The sequence below is a fragment of the Xenia sp. Carnegie-2017 genome, unplaced genomic scaffold (genome assembly GCF_021976095.1).
Source record: "Xenia sp. Carnegie-2017 unplaced genomic scaffold, XeniaSp_v1 HiC_scaffold_23, whole genome shotgun sequence".
In the NCBI taxonomy this organism is placed as follows: domain Eukaryota; kingdom Metazoa; phylum Cnidaria; class Anthozoa; order Malacalcyonacea; family Xeniidae; genus Xenia; species Xenia sp. Carnegie-2017.
In genome coordinates, this window is record NW_025813486.1 from 20,035,508 (window position 1) to 20,045,882 (window position 10,375).

Consider the following 10,375-nt stretch of genomic DNA (forward strand, 5'->3'; position numbering starts at 1 on the left):
CAGTTCATGTTACCGGTACGATGGTTGTAATGTACGAGATTGTACCCACTGCCGGTACGCAAAAAGTTGCTATGATTAACCATGTTGAACGCGGTAACTTCGTCAATTTATGAACCAGGAGTTTCGTCAAAGCTTCTTTTTACAGTAAATGTTATCTTTGTGTTCTTATTGATGACCGGAGTTGCTCTGAGTTTTATGACTTTTTCAATTCACATTGTCATATTCACAGTTCTCGCTGGATCTTTACTTCTATCAATTAATTGGTATGGAACGATAAATTTGTAAATTTCTGGAACTATGTTTTGAATTAGAACGAATTAGACGACAAATGGAATATCCATTCACGAAAAAATGTTGCAATTAACCAAATGCGAGAATATATCATTAAATTAAACATGCTTCGTGGCTTGGAGGTGACTTACAAGTTTTGCGAATATCATTTTTTTAGGTTTGTCAGTGAAATGGGAATGTTGGAAGAAAATGAAAAATCCAAAAAACAAAGCTGAATTGAAAAACTGAGGATATGTGAAAATATTCAGTCTATTGAATGTGAAAATCGTATGAAAAATCCCACAGCCATAACATTGACATGCTGTAGAACTTTTATTTACAGTTGAAGGATAGTAGAGTTTGATGTACAATGTAACAAAATATGGTGGCAATGTTAATAAGTAGAGTCCTATTAAGGTTATCAAGTGAAGTAACTGGAATGCTTAAATGGATGTTTATAAATCCATAAAAAACCACGATTGTCAACGCCAGATAATATATCACCCTAAATTACTCAATTGTTTTAGCTCGACTTACATAGCCTAAAAATAAAATCATTTGAACTCCATATGACCACAAGTTATCCTGAACATCCCCTACAACCACAGATGACACACTCGACAACTTTACCCTGTAAAAAGAATATGAACTCTATATGACCACAAGTTATCCTGAACATCCCCTACAACCACAGATGACACACTCGACAACTTTACCCTATAAAAAGAATATGAATAGTTTGCTCAGAATTTCTCTTGTGGACGCCACAAAAATACAAAAAAAACTTATTTGCATGAAACAGTGGCACAATCAAGATTTTATTTTTTGGAGAAAAACACCCCAAAATGACTTTACACATATTACACATTGTTTTATATGACTTAGAATGGAAAATGTTGGGGGGGGGACCCCGAACTTTGCAAGTGCCTCTGGCACAGAATAAACAATGTCATTCTGTCAATGAATATCGATTGTATTACAACATTAAATTCAAATTTTTCTCACATGCAAAGCTGAATGTTATAATTTATAGAAAAAGTACATGCCTTAGGCAGGAATTTTACCCTCATTGTATATTATGTACGGTGTTTTTTCGTTAAAATGCTTAATTGGCTCTTTGACATGCTTATCGGCTCATCTGCTAGGCAAGACCAGCTGGGGAGGAAACCTGTTTGCCATGAACTGTGTATATACTTTCTGATTATTTAAATATGCTTGAAACACAGAAAAAACCACATACCTCTTCAAGTTTAGACTTTGGTACTCTACAGATGCAGTTGGTGCAAAAGTTTGTGTCCCTGGTTTGGATGCAACGTAAACAGCAAAGACTTTCATAGCCTGGTTTTTTCCATTTTGCAATCAAGTTTTTGTCTGCTATATTTTCTTTGAGGCAATACTCATACAGCTCTGTGATGAACAAAAATGGAATGGAGTAAAAAATATGTAAACATGCACACTTCTGTCTGATCAGCATGCAATGTGCAATTTGCACATTACTTTTTCAAACGATGTGCAAAAATAAGCGGTTTTAACAAAAAACACTGTCGTAAATCATGAATTTGTTCAAGTTTAAAAATATTAGTATAGCAATTATCGCTCTATAATAATTAATGTAATATTGATTTGATTATGCCTCTAAAGAAACACTTTTGTCTAAGAAATTGCACATCGTTTTTTCTGAACTAATTCGCACACTGCTTCTGTCTGTTCAATATATACTTGAATGCATAGATTAGCAGAGACCAGTAGATATTATGTAGCAACTATTCAAACTGAGAGCATTTGACACAATTGCTAATAAACAACAAAGTGAAAACAAACTTCTTTGCACTGAGAACAGTCTTAGAGTGAAAGAGTAAAGGAATAACAAAAGCTAAGAAATGGGTTCCAGGGTAAGGTGAGATGTTGAGGTGAGTGTACAAGCTAGTGACATAGCAAGTCTGCAAGTTTCGTCTGCCATGTAAATTTTAGATATCAATTAACATTCCATATTTCTTCAAAATTGTGACCAGGGATATACCGGGCGGGAAGCGAATTCTTAATATAAATATCAAAGCCCAGCAAGTTTTTTGTATGAAATGGCTCTTTTAAAAGCACTTTGCTGGGCTTTGATATTTATATTAAGAATTCCTTATTTCATTAGAAATTGATTGATGTTAGAGTCATTGAACATCGAAATATTTACATAATATAAATAAGCTTGCCAGTTAGTTATGCTATTGGTTAGAGATAGGATTAAGATTAGATTTAGTGTTTTGTATTAGGGATTAATATGACTAATTTGTTCATTACAGTTGAACCTGTGTAAAAAGTAGGCAACCATCCTTCGTTAAGCAGCCATGTGACAATGTTTGAAAAACTTTGTACTCTAAATATTGTTTGATTTTTATATACTCTATGTACAATGGGCGAAGAATAATTGAACTGACAACAGGATGAGTCCAATGAGGAAAAATGAAAATTTTCATATAAAATTTTCTCACCTCGACTTATAGCTTTTCGTTTGTAGAACAAATCATAAATGTATCTTGACCTTTGATGATGAATTCTGTATAGAAGGATGTTATTTTTCAACAGTATTTATTGAATTAGTCCCAAGGACTTCACAAGGCAGAACACAAATAAGTGAAAATCGATAAATCATACCTAAAGATTGGCCAAAGTGCCTCAACTTTTCTCTTTCCTTCATGAGGGTCTTGCTCAGCTAAACAATATGACAAAGGGTATATGTTATGTTATTTCATCCTGATATATTTCACATAGATTCAACGTTCAACGGATATAAAGAAATTTCAAAGGACAACAATCAAAGTCGTTAACAAAACGAACGAGTTCGGAGTACCTTCGCGCATTTTTTGATCCAACTCGTCTAGGGTTGGTTCAATAAGCTCCCAGCCTTCGGGTGGAGGTTTCCGACTTCGCTTAACTTTAGGCATAGTTCAAAATTTTTAGAGAATTTGCCTACCACACCATTTCATCTACAACTTTTCAAGATTAGTTTGTTTGATTATTACAAGTTATACGAAGTATTAACATTGTTTATATGAGTCCGCTGACTTGATTATTACGAGGGCTCACACTAATTCGAAATGGTGGTATTTGTAGTGTTGTATTGAGGGAGGGGGGAGGCGTCGGGTGGAGGCATATTTTACCGTTCACATTTTGCGACAACATTTTGAGCGGGGTGTTGAGGAATATGTCCAGTTACTAAAAAATGTGGGAAGTTAAAGTTTCCGGAAGATAGGAGTAAAGACAAATACTTCTAATATTTCATAAAAACGGTGTACATGTGCATAAGTTTCATGAAAGAACATTTGAAATGCACATGTGAAGTATTAGAGGGTAACCTTTAGCAGTTTGGTTTGATGGTGGTGGTGCGAGAGGGGCGAGCTGGGAAGTCAAAAGTGAGAAGGATGGTTAGAATAGCATAAGAACATAGTCTCTGTAAGACGCTGAATTTTACCCAATAATTAACTTGTATAAGAAATAGGTAAGTGGAATACATATATCTGAGATGAAATATTTATTCTTAATAGTAGGGACTATTCACAGTTTGAAAACTGCAATGTGTTCTTGAAGCGTGTGATAAAATGCGACGACGAGAATTACAATAAGCTGGGAAATTTGAATGGTTATGTACACATACCAAAGAACCTTAAAATCAAGGTCGTAGTTCACATCCTCTCGCGGAGGATCCTGGGGCAGATCACATGGCATTTATGGGGAAAATTACCAGCAAGAGAAACATAATAAAGGGAAATAAAGGTTAAGTTATCTAGTTGTGGTTGAAAACTCGCGTGGAAGGAATCTGCAGAAGAAATGTGAGGAAAAGGTGCTCAATTAGTGCCGAATGACGAAACGAAAGCAATGAAATATAAAGAAAAGATGAACATCACAATTGGCATGCTAATGATGATGCATGGTTAGTGACTGATATGTACTACAGAAGAAATACTAAAGATAATTGAACATTAGAGGTTAGAACTGGTTAAGGATCGAGGAAACTAAGAGATTGGGATGATTATTGAGCAAAGTAAACAACGGTAAGACATTTAGACATGATTTGAAGTGAATAGCAATTGTTCTTGAAGAGACAATGAATTTCAAGAGGAAGAAATAGTCAGGAAGGTGGTAATTGATTTGGTTGTAGACTTCAATAGTTGAGTTTACAACTGAAATCCGTATTTCCCATCGGCTTTTTGTGTCAGTTGACTCAGTTTTCGGCCAAGTCGTCATATATAAAATATATAAATAATTAATATAGTTGAATTATTATATATAATAAATAATTATGTTTAAGGCTTTTCACTAATCATGCACGCAATAAAAGTCTAAAGTATCTTGCGATAATAATATAGTCAAAAGATTTTGTTTCGAATATTTTAATGAACAGCATTGTGTAGTTTACACCAATCCAGACTTATCGTATAATATTGCTTGCTTTATTTAAACTATGCTAAATTCTTGGTTTGACCAAAATAAAACATACAATGTTGACATTTACATCTTCTCGTAACACACGCTTTAAGTACGAGTCACATCCTAAAATCTAAATAGAAAATAATCTACTTGTGGTAATAATGAAGTAAGCCTTTCATACTAGTCATGCTTTTGTAATTTTTGAGTTTAATATTCATAAGAAGTTTGACGATGTTTTCATCTTGCTTCGCCGCATCACATTGTCTACAGGAACAACTTTTAACCACAGGATAGTAGTAAACATAAGTGTATCCTTTGGGACAAACCATGACTGTAGATTTGCTGAACAATCTAGTTGGTTGACAACATCTGCATGCTGGCATGAGATGGAATTTTCCACCAGCGTACGAGAAAGTTGAGTTTGACTGACAGGATCCTTTGCAGTACGATTGAATCCTTTTTGTTTTACTGACGCAGCCGAGGACATCTTTGAATAGCTTTCCTCCAAATCGAATTTTGGCCTTGCAGGTTAGAGGAACTAAAGAAAAAAGTCGCTAAGTTTATAACGAGCAAGATTTTCATAGTGAATAAAACTGCCAAAGTTCCAAAATGTAAATAAACTATTACCGCAATTAGGACAACATTTTCCTGGACTTGGACGAACATTGACATGAAATCCCTGTGAAGAGAAAATATATGTTATTCGTTATTTCAAAATATTGCCAACTATAAAATAAAAACGTATATATTTACCCTAGCGCACATCTTTTGGCACTGCTCAATATGGCAAACGACTTCTCCCCTTTTAATACACGAGCAGTTTTTGCAAACGTTTGGTTTCCACGTTTGACCAACCTAAAAGTAAATTTTGAAAGTTTGTCGATTGTTAGTTTAAGAACATAGGCTTAGCAATTTGACGGAGACGTACTTTGTAACTGTTGCCATTATATTCACAGGTTTCATTGTATGAAGTCGAAACTAGGAAGAGAAAACCTTGTCAGACACAATGACGAACATAATTCATTACAAGATTGACTTACCGCACTCGTTACAACATTTTCTTGGTGATTTGGTTGTTTTACAGCCCTGTAACAAAGGCCGTCAGTCAGCATTTGTAAATAACACAGGAGAAAAACTATTTAAAGGTATAATTCATAGCAACACGATAAGTTCTTCTGGGACGTTTTTACCTGTGGACAAACAGAAGAACAAATTGTTGAAACGCATTTTATTTGTAGGTTTTTTTCGCAAGTACAATTTTCGCAGATTCCGTTTGACCAACTTTTGCCAATCTAATGTTAAGTTAGGCATTGCAGTTTTATGCATCGTCAATGTTTAAATTGTTGATATTATGAAGCATCGTCTATATTACCATTCTAAATGTTCCGTTATCATAACATCCCGGCACAGGCGTTGTAATTGGTTTAGTTGTTGCTAAAAATTCATTACATTAACTCATATCATCGTCTGTTCATCATCTAAGATCAGTATTTGGCAATTACTCACATATTAACATGCAAGTACAGCAAGAATCAAGTGGTTGAACCAGTTGGTAACCCTAAAAAAGAAATTTATACATAATACATCACATTGTTTTCATAAAGTACTTTCACAAAGTATTTTATATTTTCTATCGCATATAAACTTAGCAGGGATCTGGGGGAAATATTTCATACATCGTACCATAGGACAGACTGTAATGTTACATGTTCTGTTACAAACTTCTTCTCCATCAATACAAGTACAGTTTACACAATTTTCTTCCGTCCAACGTTCGCCACTCTGTAGAAAGAAAAAGAAACACTGCAGTTGACTTTTCTTTTAATCATTTAACCATCGCACGACTGAAAACATCGGACTACAACATACTTTAATCTCTTTTCCATCAACAAGACAGTAGCAATCTTTTCTCTCAACACAATCCGTTCCATTGTCGAATGTTCCATTAGGACATTGGCAGCCAGTTGTGCATGTTGCATTAAATGTTTTGTTTCTGCAAGAGACTGGTTTGCTGCAGAGTTTGTAGACCATGTCGTTCCGACATTCTACATATGTATAGGAAAGGGAGTTAAATTTGATCTATGTTAATGAGTACTAACATTTAGTATATTATCGATAATGAAGCAACACTATTACTAACTTTGTTCGCAGTAACAGCATTGACCAGGTTCCCTGACAAGTTCTTCGTTCTGAAAGGATAAAACTATATATTAAGACTGTAAAACGAGATTGTGCAAACATTGACTTCATAAAGAGAACTTACTGGACGACATGTTTTGTTGCATGTACGCTCACAGGAGAAGTTACTTGATAAACATACACATTTTATACATTCCTCTCTTACAAATACATCACCAAACTAATAAAAAATAAGGTTATGTATGATAAGTATATAAATGTTTACGTTTAAAACGAAATTAATTAGAAAACAAGAAAACAAGAGAGCGGAATTTTGTAACTTCGTAGAAAAATTCAACTTCGATGTTGCTATTTTGAACATTGTGTTACGATATTAAATATCCACATTAAACACAGTGGCTTTTCAAAAGAAAAAAACTTCTAGGTAACTGCTTTAGTGAAATGTTTACTTACTTTGTAAACAGTTCCATTATAATAACAGGGACATGTACTTATGTCTACACATTCGCCATTATTGTGTAGGAAAAATCCCGATGGACATTCACATACTGGGTTGCATACAGATGAATTACAATTGTCAGTGCCATTGGCGATACTTTCACAAGTTTGAGGACAGGAACAAGTCACATTCGTACCATTGGGACAATTAATAATGGTTGGAGAGGGGGTCGAGGTGGCAGTGACGTTCGCACAGCCGAATATCTCATATCGCAAGCAAACCGATAAAGTCAAATTATCAGGAGTTATTTTAATGTATTGAGCAGTAAAAGGAACCCATAACTTGAACAATGAAAGATTGCTGTGCTTTTCCTAGAAATTAAAATAGCGGCATAACACGATATAATATCATGCTAATGGTACATATTAGTAATAATACATTAATATAAAAGTCATTATTACAGTTGTATTGATAACAGGCATACCGTTTGGTTCCATCCATTGTTGTACGTCTTCCAACTGAATCCATTTGTACTGTACTCGAGTTGGAAATTTTGATGATTGACGGCGCCTTTCACTTCTGAGCCAATTATTGTCACCGTAGAATTATGAGCCAGATTTGCAAGAAGCTGAATGGCCCTGCTGAAATTTCTTAAGCAATAGAACGTCTCACCGCTTGAAATCATCGTCCAACTCGAATCCGGATAACCACGGACCTCTCCTGCAATCAAAATAAACGTCTGTCACTCGATTGAAATTCACAGCAAAAATTACAGTTATCCGCGCCTTGCAACTAAATGACTTCAGTAGCAATGTATTACCTAAAGTGTCGTTGCATGATGATATCTTTGTACAGTTACTTTCATCTTCATTGTTAGAACAATCCCGCATTCCGTCACATGACCATACACGTGGTATACATGTCTTACCGATATGACAATAGAATTGGGAATCGTTACATGCTGGAACACACACGTCACAACAATCTTTTCTTATAATCGTGTAGTTGTGAGTAGGACAGTAAGTGATTGTGGGACATTGAATAGGATTACATATTACGGTATTATTCCAGCAAATGCATCTATTACAGCCATCTCTCCACGTCTCTCCTGCTCTGTAATAGTTACTCTTGTATAAACATGGACAATCCGATGGTTCAACACAATGTGTGCCATTAAACACCAAACCACTTGCGCACGTGCAACCTGCTGCACAATCGCTTGGCAACGTACACGTCACGTTTAAGTATTGACAGAAAGGAGGACATGATGAGGAAACACAATTTGAATAGATCTAAAACGTTGAAAAATAGACTTGGTGAAAATATCAAAATTCTCAAAATTTAAAATTGCTTAGTAAAACTGGTATATCTAAATATGAATGTTCATGCAAAGCAAGATGCTTGAATTACCAATCCAGGTGGACAAGTGAGAGCGGTAGTTAATGGCGTGGTTGAAGGACTTTCAGTCGTAGATGTATTACCACCGCCAGGAACTCTAGTGATATTTTCTGTCGAAGTCGTACCAAGATAAATAGTAGTGGCAGTCGACGGCGGACTGAAAGTTGTTCCATTCACAATAAACATTGTGGTAGGAGTGATTTCTGTTAAGAGAAAAAGAAGTTGTTTATTAGCACATTCTTTTACCATGGCAAAATGATGAGTTCAGATACTTTCACCTAAGATTTCATCTTCTAGATAATTTGATTAAATTTACCTGAAGTTGAGATACATTTTGGTCCGTTGCATGAAAGACAACCTTCACTGCACACACTAAAAATAATTTAGACATTAAAAAGACACTTAAACATTACCCATGTTGGAAATATGTGTAATTCTCTTTCCTATGTCACATTCCATAATGTGATGTATCAGTAGGTCTTGGTTTAAAATGAATGTTATGTTATAAACTTTGTTTGCATTGTTTTAACATACCAATGTTGACAATTAACGATAACGTAGGAGCCATTTTCATGTTCATTTCCATTCACAATACACGGACATAACTCTGGTTTGATGCAAGTCTTTTTATGAAGCACCGTACCATTTGGACATTGACATCCTTCCGTGCATGGTATTGGGCAAAAAATTCGCGGGCCACATAACGATTTACAGGTTTTTGGGCATGGGGACCCGCATGCTTTGTATTCCAAACCGTTCTCACATTGAATAGCTATAAGCAAAAGAGGAAAAGTTGCTGTTTACAACCATCCCAAAGTAGTAGTAGACAAATAAACTTAAAATGAATACAAGAATGGTATTTTATATGTGGATAACAAGCAAATACATAATGAGCTTTAAAGGGACACTTTGGGATAGAAACAACACAGATGATATATGACATTGGTAATATGGTTGAACACATTTTATACTTATCACAGAAGCCTAATGCGCTGTCACTCTAAAAGTGTGGGGTGATTTTTGTGTGAAAGAAGCGATTCATACTATGCATTGCTATGAAAAAATTCGACCAATGATTATCATTCATACTTACGACAAAGTTTTTGTGATCTCCATTTAATATGAATACCGTGTCTATTACATTCCCTAGCGTACGCTGCAATTGCTGTACATAAACATTCACAATCACCACCAATGTCACAGCCGCAAGAATCGAAATAACAGTCCCTGTAGAATGGATCTACATCGACCTAAAATATACAAGATTTTTTAGAAAGAGTGTGTGATAAGGACTGAACCAACGATTGTTGTTTAAGATTTAAAAATTCCAAAAATACATTTAAGTATTTATAAATCACCTACTTTATGATGACATGGTTTGAAAATCTTCTTTTTGAGAATTTCGCACATCTTCCGCGACCAACCAGCTCTTTGTTTGTGTATTTTACAGGGATGTTTGGACACACGTGTAGCTGGACAGGACTTTTCCACTTTCCACGAGTCGCCAAAATCGTTTGCCAACTGCTCGGGGAGATTTTGCGGAGTAAGAAAATCGTCTTTTTGATTGTTGTTTATATTACCACACAATCCACAAGGATTTCCTGAAAAATTACAGAAAATCAAATTTAGACGTTATTCCAGTATTGTTCCATGAACTTTACCAGTTTTATAATGGGTTAAAATTTGTTTCATTAACTTTAGACATTTCGT

The 10,375-nt window shown here is 35.1% G+C and overlaps 1 protein-coding gene and 1 long non-coding RNA gene across 2 annotated transcripts; one reads left to right on the forward strand and one right to left on the reverse strand.

The window, feature by feature from the left end:
- Window positions 1-58: 58 nt before the first annotated feature.
- LOC124448243 lies at window positions 59-783 on the forward strand. The gene is made up of 2 exons (XR_006948984.1): window positions 59-263; window positions 449-783. It is a non-coding gene; the product is annotated as an uncharacterized LOC124448243 (long non-coding RNA).
- Window positions 585-3,282, reverse strand: LOC124448242 (protein BUD31 homolog). The gene is made up of 5 exons (XM_046999238.1): window positions 3,113-3,282; window positions 2,917-2,974; window positions 2,754-2,818; window positions 1,511-1,677; window positions 585-987 (listed from the first exon to the last, which is right to left on the reverse strand). The coding sequence occupies exons 1-5, from the start codon at window positions 3,204-3,206 to the stop codon at window positions 937-939; spliced, it is 435 nt and encodes a 144-aa protein (XP_046855194.1). The 5' UTR covers window positions 3,207-3,282; the 3' UTR covers window positions 585-936.
- Between the last annotated feature and the right edge of the window lie 7,093 nt (window positions 3,283-10,375).

Bases quoted from the DNA above. Each gene is read 5' to 3' on its own strand.
- LOC124448242 (XM_046999238.1), bottom strand. From the start codon at position 3,206: ATGCCTAAAGTTAAGCGAAGTCGGAAACCTCCACCCGAAGGCTGGGAG. The intron at 2,975-3,112 runs GTACTCCGAACT...CATATTGTTTAG, and splicing joins GGATCAAAAAATGCGCGAAG to CTGAGCAAGACCCTCATGAA. The intron at 988-1,510 runs GTATGTGGTTTT...TTCTTTTTATAG, and splicing joins CAAAGTCTAAACTTGAAGAG to GGTAAAGTTGTCGAGTGTGT.